Source organism: Labeo rohita, chromosome 17 (assembly GCF_022985175.1).
Source record: "Labeo rohita strain BAU-BD-2019 chromosome 17, IGBB_LRoh.1.0, whole genome shotgun sequence".
NCBI lineage: Eukaryota > Metazoa > Chordata > Actinopteri > Cypriniformes > Cyprinidae > Labeo > Labeo rohita.
Genome location: NC_066885.1, coordinates 33,647,780 through 33,664,035, shown reverse-complemented (window position 1 = coordinate 33,664,035; position 16,256 = coordinate 33,647,780). Strand labels below are relative to the sequence as shown.

At 36.4% G+C, this 16,256-nt stretch overlaps 1 protein-coding gene across 3 annotated transcripts in view; it reads left to right on the top strand.

Moving 5' to 3' along the window:
- stxbp6 (syntaxin binding protein 6 (amisyn)) overlaps positions 1-15,191 on the top strand; it is a 47,288-nt gene extending 32,097 nt beyond the window's left edge. For all 3 annotated transcript variants that reach the window (XM_051133410.1, XM_051133411.1, XM_051133412.1), the window contains exons 3-6: positions 7,960-8,090; positions 8,182-8,347; positions 12,899-13,056; positions 13,740-15,191. In XM_051133410.1, coding sequence (XP_050989367.1) covers positions 7,960-8,090; positions 8,182-8,347; positions 12,899-13,056; positions 13,740-13,763 — 479 coding nt within the window. In that variant the 3' untranslated portion in view covers positions 13,764-15,191. The remainder of the gene's footprint in view (positions 1-7,959; positions 8,091-8,181; positions 8,348-12,898; positions 13,057-13,739) is intronic.
- Positions 15,192-16,256: the final 1,065 nt, after the last annotated feature.

Below are 16,256 nucleotides of genomic sequence, written 5' to 3'. Positions count from 1 at the left end.
CCCAGACCACCATAGTGTGCCATCTACTTACAACCCTAACAGGGGAGATAGCACCATCTAGGCAGGGGCACCGAGAGACCGCTGCTTAAAAACCCTAGGAAGGGGAGCAATCACAGAGTTAACAAAAGGGTACATAGTCCATGTGCCTAAGAAGGCTACCAGAAGGGAACCAGCTGAGATTAACCTGTTCACAAAGAGTGGACTGTCTACTTACAACCCTAGCAGGGGAGACAGCACTGTGGGTAAGAGCTCAAAGAGGCCGCTACTTAGAAACCCTAGGAAGGGGAGCGATCACCGAGCTAGCACCTAGCTATCCTCAGATAGCTGGCTGTAGGAAAGGGGACCATGCAACTGCCAAATCCACCAGCAGTGGACTGTCAAACTATAAACCCAAAAATGGCGTTAATGCCGCCAGAGGCGAACACACTCATGCAAACTCGGGTAACAGTGAAGACTCACCTCCCTTCTTTGCGAATGCAAGTACATCCAGTTCCCTCGAGAGCTGGATGTGCAGCTCTTTACCTCCAACACACAGCCCGCGAGCCTGTAAAAGCGGGTATGAGAGCGCGCCAGTTTCTCGCAAGAAACAGGCACTGAATGCGACGATTGCATTCAACTCCCTCGAGAGCTGAACACGCAGCTCTTCACCACACACACACACAGCCCGCGAGCCCGTGTAAGTGGGTAAGAGAGCATGCCTGTCTCTCGCAACAAGCAGTAAATGCCACGATCTCATTCAGCTCCCTCAAGAGCTGATTTTCGCTACTTCTCACCATACATGCACAGCCCAAAAGCCATATGATCGGTGCGGGTATCAGAGCGTGCTTGCCTCTCGCAAGAGACAAGCAAAGAATAAAACGAGCGCAATAAAACTCCCTCGGGAGCAGAAAGCGCTGGCTCTTTACCACGCATTGTCACACGCGAGCCGTCCTTAAATCCTCTGGTGAGGAAACATGCACTCAATTCGAACTTGGTTACAGACAAAAGGTCAGTGAAGACGAAGAAGAGAATGGCTGCATCCGAAAGCCTAGTCAGCTGACTTGCTGCCTTGCTGCCTTATCAGGCAGTGACTTCGAAGGCTGCGAAGGCAACTCTAGAAACAGTTTCGGACAGACTTCAGAGGCAGCAGAACGTGACGCCGTTGCTAGGTTACCTAACGGTTAAGTTGTAGATTTTGTAGAAAAACGATCTAATACAGCTATATATAAATGCTTTAATAATACATAAAGACCTCAATGTCATTACTCACCGAAGGTCTGTGCATCGGAGAAGACGACTGATTTTTTTTTTTTTTTTTTTTGCTTAAAAAATAAAAGCACTGATGCAAGTAATATTGCAGAACAGGTCATTGTTATTAGTGGCTGTTTCGTTATTATTGGTAGTATATTGTAAATATTATTCTTATTCACTACTCATTTGAACCCTTTTAACATTTTATTAAAAGCTATTATTACAAACAATATTATTTATTATGCTTTTTACACTATTACGATTCATAAAGTATATCATGGTCAAGATCTCGTCATTAATTGATCTTTACCACACATCTCTGCCATATGTACATCAAGCTACTACTACATGTATTGTAAAAATGTCAATTTGGTGTAAAGTTGCTTTGCAACAATATGTATCGTGAAAAGCGCTATACAAATAAATTTGAATTGAATTGAAGATCTCATCTATTATAAAGTAACAAGTCTAATGTCACCAGAATATCTTTATTTATATAGCCTATATGACGCACATGCACAGGATTGTGGGAAATCGAAGGCAGCGAAGGATACATCTACGCTGCCTTCAAAATTCCATCAGAAGAAGGTACCTCCGGAGACAGGAAGTGAAGCAGAATTAGAATTCGGACGTGCCTTGATGCCTTCCTGCCTTGGAATGCTGCCTTCGAAAGCAGCATTTTAAAGCTTTCGGACGCAGCCAACGTTGTGTCCTACCGATGTCCTTTTATACTGTGGTCGCACCGGTAGTGACGCACTGGCAGTGACGAGTCGCGCCGGAAGTGACGTCATAAGCTGTCGCCGGCCAACTCTGTTGATGTTTTTGTATGTAGACTTCAGACACGGGTCACGGAGATGGCGTTCCCCCATAGCGACCTCTAGAGGATGCAGTTCGAGTTCCTCGAAAGGGAACTACTAAATGCCTTCTGATAGTTTAGACATTTTTATCCAGTAAAAGGTCTTTTAGTATAATTGTAGAAACTTTCACCCACAGCTGGTGCTTCGCTTTTCCTGTCAAATACTGATTTTTATCAAGTAAATGTAAGAATAACTTTGGTAATATTTCCAGATGAACACTTACTGGACTGAAGCAGCTTGGCTTTACTTGATTCTCCAGATGTGACCTTTTAACAGACTTTTAAGGAATGTTTGTTTATCTCTCATTTAGCGTTAATGATGTATCAAATGATATTAAAAAAAAAAAACGTGCAAACTTTTAGTATGAATATATATGTATATGTATATTGGCTTGCAGGGATAGCATGCATTTCCAAACGCATTTCTGTGCAAAAAAACAAAAAAAACAAACGTTCCTGCCAGGTGTAAACAGGGTCTTTGTCAGAGCATGAGTTGTATTTAACATGGTATATTTTTCTTAAAGCCTGAGCTTGTTTTGAGACAGACGAGACAGAGAGAGTCTGAGTGCATAATTTAAGACCTATTTTAAAACATTCTTTTTCTAGTTTGCTAGATGAGTCTAATAACATCTTGTTGTGACAGTACAGGAGATCAGTCACTGTGTTGTTTAAATGCCCACAAATAATGTGTATGTGCTGCAGGAAGTTGTTTATTAGTCTCAGCCGAACGGTGCTTGAGGTCTTGCTGGGTTAATGGTTTGGTTGGAGCTGTTCCACGGACTCATTTGTGCAGATCCATTTGGCTGGTCTGTTTGATCCTCCTCATCTGGATTCTGCAGAGCAACTATAAGGAATTCCTATATATCAGACTGTGTCTTGAACTCTTGCTGAGCTCTGCTCTGTATGTGTACGTATATCCATCTTGTTGCATTTTCTGAAGATTTCTTCCAGGCATGAGAGAATCTTCTCATTATCAGTGGTGCAGTGAGACAGTGCTCACTTAAAGGGTCATGAACTGCATTTTCCTAATTTTATAATGTTTCCTGAGATGCGCTTATAACGGTAGTATGACTTCTACTTCAAAAACTGTCATAATTTAGAAATAATTTCTACCTTCACCCCTTTGATTTAAACACAGTTTAAAGGAGCATGTCGGGTTTAAGACTAACCCCCGGTTTCACAGGAAAGGCTTAAGCCTACTCCTAGACTAAAATGTAAGTCTGAGCTGTTTCAGCTGAAAGAAACTTGCACTGACTGATCTAAAAATATATATCAGTGCCTTTGCTTTGTCTCAAGATGCACATGTCTTTTTCTAAGCATGTCTATAAAAATTACTTATATGTCTTAATTGAACTATGGCCTGTCTAAGCCATAGTCTGTGAAACTGGGCCTAAATGTAAACTCCCACATCTCTTGAAAACTTACTATGATTTTACTATTACAGCTGCAGAGATGAACTAATCATGAAAAGTGTTGATTATAGCATTATACCTAGATATTCTCCATTACATTAACCTCTGAAGTGTCACCCCCCATTTTTGTACATAGACGTCAAAGTGCACCGTCCAAACTTAGAATTCATGAACGCTTTGAAATACAAACATAAAGATTTTATTATTATTATTATTCTTTTAATAGACAATCTGCAGATTATTGGAATCATTTAAAAATAATGAAGTATCAAAAAAGTTACAGAAGTTTAAATTTACTGTAAAGGAAATGCACTGTAGAATTGTGTATATATATGTATATATATATATATATATATATATATATATATATATATATATATATATATAATTTATTTATTTTTATTTTATTTTATTTTTTTCAAAATATTTTTGAATCCAGTATTGCTATAAAATTAAATGGCAATGTCTAAACAAGTTATGTTCCAAATTTAAAGTTGATATAAAGCAGTGGTGCCCAACCCTGTTCCTGAAGATCCACCTTGATCAAACACGCCTGTCTGTAATTATCAAGTGCTCCTTCAGATCCTAATTAGCTGGTTCAGCTGTGTTTGGTTAGGGTTGGAGCTGAACTCTGCAGGAAGGTCGATCTCCAGGACCAGGGTTGAGCACCACTGACCTAAAGGTTCTTGCGAGATTTGATTTAGGGCGTTATACCACAAACAACCACCGGGTGCCATCAAAACTCCATTGAATTTTTTGATGCATTTTTTTCTTACGAATGTCTAAATTTCTCTGTCAATATCACAAAATAACTACCAAATATGGAATATTGAGACTCAGAACTTTCCAACAATATTTTGTCAAGATTATAAAAAGTCTTCTAAAAGACCGCAATACATTTTGTAATATGACACTTGACGCCGCCCACAAAGTGGGAGGAGACTGCCAAAACACTTTAAAGTACCAATTCCATGGTAACGTAATGTCCGATTTCAGAATGGTTTTCACAGAATGAATTTTGAGGTTTGAGGTTTTAAGCTTTCAAATGATATAATTTATGATAATATATGTGAAATATGTGATGAGAAATTTGATAGAGAAAAAAGACAATGAAGAAAAGAATGTCAACATTTAAGGGGTTAAAGAGTGTTTTAGTGAAAGTGCAGAAAACGTCCGTAAGTCCGTTGAACTTAAAGTGACAGCTCCAGTGATTATAAAGGAGGCGTTCTTTGCTGACTTTCTGTACATAATTTAATTACAATTTAAAGAACTGATGAATTCCATGCTACTAAGAGGAACAGTGTGAATTTGACTGTTCAATCACTGGCTTGATTTACTGAAACACAAACTGCATAAACAATTGTATTTCCCTACTATCAAAATCACAGGTTACACATAAGGATTAACATGTTTGCTTAGATGTTGCTGCATTATTGTTGGGTCCATGTCTTTCGTAAAAGTCTGTTTGCAGTCACAATTGTGGCCAGTTGTGACTGGCCTACCAAACAAACCACAAACAAATACTACTATGAGAAATTCACTGTCCTAAAAATAGGATCCTCAGAAGATGATATTACTTTTAGTTCAGTGATCCTGTTTTGAAGAAAGAAATTGGCACTTAAAACTGTGGGAATTTTTGAAACATTAATTGTGTAATTGTAGCTGCATTGTAAATGCATGCATTGCATCTCTGCGCTCCATTAAATGATGTTGCTTCTGTGTTTCCTCTATAGTGCAAAGATGGATTTTGTTGATTTGATTTCATTTGTTTAGCAACAGCCTCATTACATTAATTGCATTTATTGAAAAAAAAATTAAAAAAAAGGATTTATATAAAAGGGGTCGCATGCATTTGAAAAGGTAAGAAAAGTTGCCCTTATAAAGGTAAAATGCCCTGGAAAGGAATTTATGAGGGCAAATATCACCCTTTAGTGGAAAAGTTCATTTCTGTTACTCTTTATAGGTTCCTTTTTTAGTTTTTATCCTGGATTCACCGAATCTTACAAAGTGTCATTCATTTTGGCAGCATTAAGCGACTCAAAACTGACTAAAAAATCCCACTGTGTGTATTCAGCTTTACTCTGTGTGTTTGCTCAGTTTACATTCCATTTGACCAGTTTTAAGTGGATTAGATCTGTTCATTTTAATTTATCACCCCAAAGCCACATTCACTTCACCTCCACCCTTAATATGCACACATGATTGTGAACGTTTTCTTAGAGGATACAGAACATTTCATCTCCAGCTACTATGTAAATATTCTGTTAAAGTGAGCTGAATTTATGTGGTATGTTAAGCATAATTGTGGTTAGCCAGTCATAACAACCCATGAAAATAAGTCCCCGTCACCAAGAGCCCCAGCGTGGCCTTTCTGTTTTCATTCAGCGCGAGTCTAAAACACACCCAGAACATCATTCCAAGCCTACAAGGCCCCTGCAGTCCTGCAGGAGCGAGTCTGCTTCATAATACAGCGCTCAGCATGCTCAGTCACATGGCTCTAGGTATCAAAAGAGCCCTGGGGATTTTTAAAACATATTTTTGGGTTTGTTGAGGGGAAACCCACTGAAAATTGTTTAATCGTAGCCTTCTGGAAAGCATCTACTGCTGAGCTTCGGTCGAATGTTTTGCTGTCTAAAGGCCTGTTGATGCCAAGTATTAAATGTGTCACAAATAAAAGATCTATTTACTAAGAGAGAAAAGCTTAGTTGTGGCCATTATTGCTGTACAAACACTGTCTTACTAACATTTCACTTACTTTAACAGTGGTATATGACAGCTGGGACATGATATTTTGGTCTCAGCATTATTTTTATAAAACGAAGGGGAAAACCTCAGTCTCATCTTATTGTTGTCTTTGCTTATGCATACTACTATATGTATAGGGTGCCATGTTTATGGTGCATATCTTGTCCAATCTGTCTATTTAAAGCAAAAGTTCATTCATCTGAATGGCTTTGTTCTCTCTGTGAATATGCATAAACAGGTGCATAAGCATATTAAATCTGTGCAGAGATGTATTCATAAGCCATATTTACAAAAGGTGTTGGACATAATATGCAGTAGTGAACTTCTCATTGCATTGTTTTCTAGTGATTGTGATGAGGGGTGATTGGAGAATCACTTGCATTTGTGCGTTTGAGTTTTATGTTAGTTAGCATGGGCATCTTTAACTTTGACGTACTTTAATCGTGATGTGATGCATATTGCAATTTATATTGTGCATTCATTGCCAGAGTTTTATTCGTTTGTTTTTGACAATTTAAGGCACATTCACCTCAATTCACCTCACCGAACAGCTCTTTGGAGAGTTAACATTATTGCACAATAGATTATTCGAGATATTGAATGCATCCAGATATTTCAGCAAACGGGCTACTCATGAACTACTGTGCAGTGTTGAGGTCCATGTAGAAGAGCCTGAAGCACACAATCACAATGATCACAAATGTTGAGGTGGATCAGAGTCCGTGAAAGCAGTAACCTCTCGCAGATGGATGGAGTGAGAGGGAGAAAAAGGGAGGAAAAGGGAGTGTTGTACACAGAGGCCTGAACAAACAGTCGAGGATCAGAAATTCCTCAAACAGTCCGTCGTGGGCCGGATGTTCTCACTCCAGCAGAGCCGGGTGTGGTGGGATCTGTAAACATTGCTCCTTGATACTAGAGAAGAAGCTGACAGAGCTCCACACCGTTGTTACCCAGATCTCTCAGTAGTGTTTCTTTCTGTATTATGTAGAAAAATGTGTGTACAGTATATAGACTACTCGTCTTGAATAAATAAGAATAAGTTTTGAATAAATTTCTGTTTTTATTTATTTATTTATTTTACATTTTTGAAAAATTATTTTATGCTTATCAAGGCTGCATTTTTTATTTTATTTTTTGGAAAAACAACAACAACTGTAAAAACAGTAATATTGTGAAAAATTATTACAGTTTCAAACATATAATTTATGTGTGATTATATTGTAAAATGAAATTTAATCCTGTGATCAAAGCTGAATTTTCAGCATCATTACTCCAGTCTTCAGTGTCACATGATCCTTCAGAAATCATTCTAATATGCTGATTTGCTGCTCAGTTATTGCCAATTATTTATAATGGTTCTTCCTATTATTCATGTAGAAAAATCATGGTTTCCACAAAAATATTAAATGGCACAGCATTGATAATAATCAGAAATAATTCTTGAGCAGCAAATCAGCATATTAGAATGATTTCTGAAGGATCATGTGACACTGAACACTGGAGTGATGATGCTGGAGTAAATTCAGCTTTGATCACAGAAATAAATTACATTTTAACAGATATTCACATATAAAACAGCTATTTTAAATTGTAATAATATTTCAGAATATTACAGATTTTACTAAATATTATTGAGCAGAAAACACTTTTTTCATAAACGTAATTATTTAAAACTGTTGGCTAGTATCGTGAAAAATATTTTCCTTTTTATTTCAGTGACCAATAAGAAACCAGCACAGGCTTTTCTTACAAAAGTGAAGCAGTTTGAAGGCTCCTCGTCTTTCGTCAGAAGATCACAGTGGCCCATCAGTCAGCTGCGGCAGGTCAACGGCATCGACGCCACCCGAGTGAGTAGATGGGTTTTTTTCTCTTTGAGATTCTGTGGACTGTTTGATGGTTTTGGTCTTTGACTGCCTCTCTTCATCCAAAAATGTTTAGGATTGCCCAGAGTTTGATTTGGTATTTGAGAATGGATCTGACCAGTGGATTGCAGGTTCAGCTGGAGAGAAGTGTGTGTTTGTCCAGGTCCTACATCACACATGTCAGCGCTTTACCCCCGAAAGAAAACCAGAGTTCATCAACTGCCACTCCAAACTGCTGGGAGGTGAGACGTCCCATTCAAACTTACCATAAAACTTACCACTCTTTATTTTATTTTATTTTATTTTGTTTTGTTTCATTTTATTTTATTTTATTTTATTTTGTTTTGTTTTGTTTTGTTATATAGAAGGATTCAATTATCTTTGTCAAAGACTGTATATGCACTTGACTTCTTAGTATAATTTTGGCAATACCTAAACAAAGTTAATGGGATTAATCCTATTCAGATCAAAAATAAATATATATATATATATATATATATATATATATATATATAAATAAAGAAATACTTAAAGAAAGTGTCTATTTTGTGCATTTTGGCTTATAATTTTTGTATAGTGTCTGCTGAAACTATTATACTATTATTTTCACTACTATACTGTGGTAACAAAAAATAACTTTTTAAATGTTACTTTTTGTTCTCTGGTTTTGATGTTTGATTATTGCTAGAAAAGAATGTAATCAGGCTTTTAAACTTTATTTAAAGGTCTGAAATTTCGGTAACATATTGCAAAATAAAACCACTACTATAGGGATGTAACAATTCACTCAACTCACAAATTGATACTATTCACAATACAGCTGCATTTCACAATACAACAAATGTTTTAACAAATTGCTATTTTACACAAATTGTAAATGAAAGTGTCCATTATTTATCAGACAAAATGCTGCACATTTCTTTGTGAAATTCAAATAAAAAATGGGAAAAACACTCTACATATAAACAAACTAAGGCTTTTCCTGTGTGTTAAAAATGAGAGAACCACTGTATTTTAATCATGATGCATGCTGCATACGTGTCATTTAGACTGTAATTACATTGTATAATTTTGAAATTTGAAGAAAAAACAGAATGGTCTGACTTTATACATAAAACATCTGAACAAAAACCAAAACAGCAGACGGGCTGAATGAGACACAGATTCACTTTGTGACAGCAGATGGTGCTTATGGAGCACTGGCAATATATTGTTTCCTTGGTTACCGCTGTGAACAAAGAAGCAATTATAATAATACAAATTATACTAGTTTAATAGGCATTATAGTGAGGCAAGATGAAAAGAAAATGCCATCAAAGCTTTTCTGAAGCCATTCAGTTCCTCTCAGAGATACATTTATATAAATTCCCACCTCCAACTGTATTGCGATTCATTAAACATCTAAACTGACTTGAATCATTACATAATTTTATCGATTTATTTATTTATTTTTTTTTTAACTGGCTTGTTTGGTAACCCTACTCATATAATATTTTTCCTAGTTGCAGGCAAACTGTCTGTTTAAAGTTCTTTATTATTCCACCAAGTTTTCTGCAGTGTAGCAGATCTGTTTTGTTCTGCTAATCACGAGAAATGTGTTACTTTTAAGTTTTCTGTGTCTTTGATAGCTTATAACTTAAGGATGTGATTAATGGAGGGTTTTCTTTTAGTATAATTACCCTGACACTCACTTTATCTCAGATTCTTTTCTGTTTGTTGACACATTACTGGATGTCATTTCGAGGTGTGACAATACATTAATTTTCTCAGTGCAACCCTGCTTATGCAGCTGCATTAATCTTGACATGTGACTTAAATAATAAATGTGTTGATCAGTTATCAATTTAAAATGCCAAAAGATCATTTTAAGTAGCTTACAATATATTCATTTTGGACCTGTTTTTTGTTTTTTTGTTTTTTCTGCCACTCTTTTTGTTACCTTGTCTAACATTTTTTAAGGCACAGGCACTGATGTTGGCTAATATCTTTAGATTATTCCTGCATTTGTTTAATCTGAACATGTTTTGCGTTGCAGCACCACCACTGCGAGTGCAGACAGTTCACGTTTGTATGCTACAATTAAAGTGCTGGTGTGTCGAGGAAGGTGCTGATGCTATTTTAACTATCCTGAGGGAAGCTGCTTCTCTCCTTCTCCGACTGCCACTTATTCCTCCCACTTAATAAATAACAGCTTTTAGTGTTTCTTCTCGACTTTATTCTTTTAGTGGCACTCTGACTCAGCGACAGGATGGACTGTGTTATTGTGGGAAGTAGAGTTGTGGGTCAGATTCCTGGTTCTGTTGCCTGGCAGTACTGAAGCTGAGCAAACATGAATGCACCCGATTGCGAGCTAAAAGAGATAATGCTTATAGAATTAAAGAAATATAATAGATATAATGGTTCAGTGGAACTTTTCAATTGAATAAAAGCTTCTTTATAGTGGGAAAACGTTCTTTAGGTTATTAAAATGTTCTTTACACTAAGAAGAGAAAATAGTTATTTTAGGAACTAATTATTGAAAGGGAACCCCACTTTTTTAGAAAAATTAGAAATGTTGCCTTGACAACTAGCTGAAATGTTTAATTTTTAATTTTAAGTTTTTTTTAAATTAATGTTTTGTTTTGTTTTGTTTCTCCTCAAGTAATTAACATTTTTTATGGTTTATTAAGTTATCAGAGTTTAAATGTAAAACTTTAAATCATCAGTTGCATGGTCCTACAGCAAATTAATGCATGGGCATATAGCAACAGTTTTTAACATGCATCAACTATCGTCACTCTATAGTTAATATTAAGGTGTAAAAATCGCTCATGTGCGGCTGAAGAAAACCGAATCTCTCTGACCCCTCCGGTCTAAGTCTCACACCAGTGCAAAACAAATGATGTGAAGCTGCTCAGGTGTGGGACGAAAACCGTGGGGGTTCATGCCATTGACAGATCAGCTTCATTCTCAAACGCCATGGACAGACACCAGATGGAATAGATGACGAGCTCAAATGGGCATTCATAATGCTGGACACATTTGAACAGTTCAGCACATCCTGTAATGGAAAATCTTGTGCAACCATGTTTTTTTCCACCATTAGGTTGTGATTTTCAGGATAATTTCTGTTTGCAATATTTTTAGCTTAGCATTGTATTGTGGCCCTCTTAAAAGTACCACTTTGTGGGCATGTTACCCTGGAATTGCAGGGTATTTACTTTGCCATAAATGCTCATCAGTACATTCAGCAGTAATTTTAGCCATATTTCAAAGACAACAGAAGTAATCATGAAATTACATGTAAAGATGCACTTATGTGGGTCAAAAAGCACTCTTAAGTTCAACTCAGTGCATTTAATATAAATGTAAACTAATACATCTTTATTTAATTGTAAATAACATGCAGTTAATTGTCTTAAAACATCACATGCAGTTCACACTTAAAGGGGTCATGACATGTATTTTTATTATTTTAATGTGTTCCTTGAGGTTCACTTAGAATGTTAATAAAGTTTTTTTTGCACAAAAAAGGTGGAAAAATGATTTTCATGCCTCATTCTGACACTCTGTCTAAAAAGAGCTCTTTTAAGGGGCGTGTCCTTTAAGGCTTGTTAGCAATTGGCCACAGTTATGATTGGCTAATTTCATTGCATAGGAAACAGTATCAACTCATCACGACTTGCCTAAAATAAAATCTTCTGGCATATCACAATGTTATTTTAAATGTTTAACTTAGATAAATGCTTATACAATGCGTATACAATCGTTTGTTGGAGAGGGGAAGCTAAATGCGCTTTGCAGGACATGAAGGTACCAGTGCAATCACTTACAAAAAAATTCAAATACACTGTAATCTTTGGTCATAAAGGTAAGCGTAATATATCATCCGGAACTGTAAAGGGTCTAATTTTATTTGCGTGCACTGACAATATCAACAAAATGTTGTGCTTTTGTAAAAAATAAAGAAAACAAAAAATGCGCTTTCTGATGTCTCGGTATTGAACAGGAGCGCTGCACAAAAATGAAACGAAACTCAGCGAATAGTTGCCTTACGGTCAGGATAAATATATCTATAGAAAGCTTTAAATGATTACTTTACTACTTTAAAACTAAAAATTCAAATCGAAAGCAAAAACTGTTTTATTACAAAATCCGTTGGTGGCGTGGTTATCATTGTGACCGTCACAGCCCTAACAAGCTGTTTAAACCAAACACGTCAAAGCAAACGTTATTTTACCTTATTTGTCCAATTGACAACAGACTCAAGCACGTGGACTGTCAATGCGCATCTGTATACTGTATCCAGTGTAGACAAGATAGCAGCACTGATTGTAATTTGTTTTTGATGCAACAGTCGCTTCATTCAGCGTAATCAAGTGTCAGCTGTTAAGCGGCTGAGCGCCAGTGGGCGGGGCCTGTGGTGAGAAATGACTATTCATTGACGTGTTGCTCTGGAGGCAGTGTTTATGCAAACATTTGTGCCCGGGTGACGTCACCCTGGCACCTCGGATCCAAACGAACCATTTTTGAAAATTGATTAAATAAATGCTTTGTTTATAATGAGTAGTAGGTTTTAAGCTATGAAACTTGCAGGATGTTATAATGGTACAGAGACCTCCTATATGCCTAAAGATCAAGGAAAATTCGATTTGTCTGTTAGTGACCCCTTTAAATATATTCTTGTATTGTATATTATTTCCGTAATAAGAATACCAAAGTGTACTTCTTTTTCACAAGGCTAGTCTGTTACTACTATCATGCATTCTGTGGAGGTGTTTTTCCTCACGCCGTTGCTCTTGATGTGTGTGCAGGTAACAGTATCCTGCATGAGGCGGCAGACAGTGTAAGCAGCGCGGTGCAGAAGGCCAGTCAGGCGCTGAACGAGCGCGGCGAGAGACTGGGACGTGTGGAGGAGAAGACGGGTGAGATGATGAACAGCGCCCAGCATTTTGCCGACACTGCACACAAGGTAAAGTGTGCCACATGTTTGCCTTTGCTCTTTGTGTTTTTGGCCAGTTTCTGCAGATTTTCTAAAACATAAGTGAAAATTGCATTTGTGTTGCTGTGCTGCCTTCATGTGGCGACTGCATGTAAGAGACACAGCCACTGTCGCACTTTAAAATGTTTTTGACGTCTTTTCTGCTCACCAAGGCTGTATTTATTTAATCAAAAATACAGTAAAAACTGTAAAATGTAGAAATATTATTTCAATTGAATATAGCTGTTGATTATGTGAATGTCTCTTAAAATGTAATTTATTGCTGTGATTAAAGTTGAATTTTCAGCATCATTACTCCAGTCTTCAGTGTCACATGATCCTTCAGAAATCATTCTAATATGCTGATTTGCTGCTCAAGAAACATTCTGATTATTATCAGTGTTGAAAACAGTTATGCTGCTTCATGTTTTAGTCAAAACTGTGATCATTTTTTAAACTTTAACATCGTTATGCATGTTTTTACTGTCACTTTTCATCAGTTAAATGCATAATTGCTGAATAAAAGTGTTGATTTTCATAAAAACACTTTTGAACAGTGGTGTATAAGAGCCTTGTAACATGTAGTATGTTTTGTTTTTTTTTTTTCATTAGATGTTTTGTACTGTGTTTGTGCAGTAAATTTGCAGTCTGTCTCTCTCTCTCTCTGTCTTCAGCTTGCCATGAAGCACAAGTGTTAAGCCTTGGCCACCTCTGCCATATTTTTGGAGAATCTGGTACCAGTTCTTCACCCCTGCTCAACCTCTGCTATCAGAGAGCATTACGGGACGTGCATGAAGTATCACATGAAAGACATTGTGTATCAACATGGCTTAGGCCTTGAAAAGATCATTCCTCCTTGACACATGAATGAATTTTTGATTATTGCAAGCTTAAACAAAGCCTTATTCCAGTCTCCTCACTCTTTAACAGACCTTTATTATAATTTTAAAAGATTCTTCTAAAAGTTGTACAGTAAAATAGTTCCAAGGTTCAAATGCCTGCTGATATATGATATTCCTTCAAGGTTGTTTTAACTTAATGATTGTTAAATAAGTGCCATCATAGAAGAATTTTAGTGAAATTACTAGAAATATATTTTTTTGCAAAAATCCATCTAAGAATTTGTAAAAGTATCTCTAAACTTCTCTAAACATCATTTGTTTCATCGTATGTCACCAAATGCAAAAAAAAAAACTTTTTTTTTTTTTACTAAAAGTCTAAAATTTTATTGGCACAGTGATTGACTTTTTAAATAATGTAGTTTATCTTAAGTTTTACTGATGTGTTAAAATATCAACAGAACTGCCCTGAGAAAAGACAAGATTCACATGCTGCACTATCACACCATCACGTGTTACACTGCAGTTCAGGAAAGGTTGTGCCTTAACTGGATGTGTGGGACGTCTAAGTTCACGTGCAATGAAAGAATGACAGGAGATCTGATCCATTCAGCAGCGGGCCAGTCAAAGAAAATATAGGGCAGCTTTTGTTAAACTAGTCTACAAGTGTAGCTTTACAGTCATTTTAATTCCACTAATTTCTGCTAACATCTCTTCAACAGTTGGATAGCTGTGATTTTATTTCTTAAATTTCCCATACAGCACACACTACAGATCTGGAACCAGCCAGCTACTATAGAAACATACACTCATGCTACAAAACTGTAAACTTACAATGATGGTGTTTTGTCTACTAGGGAATACTGCAGGTCTCTGAGGAGCGTGAAAAGTTAGCTGCTTTTTCAGTTTGTTTTTTGTTTTTCTTTTTTTTTTTTCCCATTGCATTTGAAGTTGTCTTTTGGCTTTTTCTAAGCATATTTGGTGTAACATGAATGTTTACACATAACTAACAATGTATTGAAGTAATTTAAAGTATTAGCATTTTTACAATTAGTCACGGCCTGGATTAGCTGACTGGCCAATTATTATCCGAAGCATTTTAAACAGGTTTCCTCTGACAAAAAAAAAGCATATGGTATATACTTCTGTTATATTTTACAATGTGTTCTTATTTTTTAGATTATGAGAAAGTGACCAAAGTCTGTACAGTGCTTTTATGTTTTGCATTTAATGCAAGGTTGAAATCGTCCATAATGATTCATAATTAATAAACAGTGCATAATCATATCTGTGCATAAAACCCTGCCTTAAAATTGCATTCAAAACTCCACTTTACTTCTGTCATTTGTAGCCTGATTTATAGCTTCTTTTATGTTAAGTGGCATCAGCAGTCATATGGTTTGTTTTATGGATGTTAAGAACAGCTCTGATGTGCTGATGTCTGTTTCTTGCTGTCTGACTGCAAGGCTGGGGAATACTGCCAGAGACTGTCGTCATCGTCAGAGAAAAACAGATGAATTATGAAATTGTCATGTGCATCCCAGGCCTAGATGTTCATGTTTTTCATGTTACGCTTTCATGATGAAAAACAGTCTCTGTTTGCAGTGATCTAACCACATTTTTTTGAGAACGTAGAGTAGCGGTATCCTTGTCACTCAGTTGTAAGTCAACTTTTTTTTTTTTTTTTTTTTTTTAATTAAAAGGGAACATTAAGATATCATTTAACCTTTAATACAATGTGCCTGTGCTACTGTGTGCTAAATGGAATAATGAATAGTAATAAATGACGTCATCACATCTCTTTGCTCTTGTAAGTACATTTGAAACACACTTATTCTGATGCAAGAAGGCATAGTTGGGATTATGTGATATCAAATTGTGTGGTCTTTTTTCCAGCAGTTCCTCGATTGAATGTCCTAACAAACCAGAATTTCCATTGGCTACATTATTCCTCAATGGACTGATAAAACTAACTGACAAATTTTAATTATTGGAATATAAAATAAGCAAGTGCTTAGGAATAGTTTTATGGAGCCCCTTAGTTGTTTAGATGATGGCAAAAAAAAAAAAAAAAAAAAAAATCAATGTTTTTTTTTTTCTCGGTTTCTTGGGTTACTCAGGAGAACACAATCATTTTACTAGAGGGGGCTGTGCACACTGTGAGGATTTCCTGTTGAGAAGCTCCACTCCAGCATGGCCCTTTTCTCAATGGATGGAAGTCAGGTTTGCAGATGGAGTTGGTGGAGGAATTTAAGACGGGTGTTTCCCTTAATCAGGCTTCATCCAATGATTTCAAATCTGGCAGAGAATCCACTAATGGCTGTCTTGCTCTGAGGAGATGAATATGGTCAG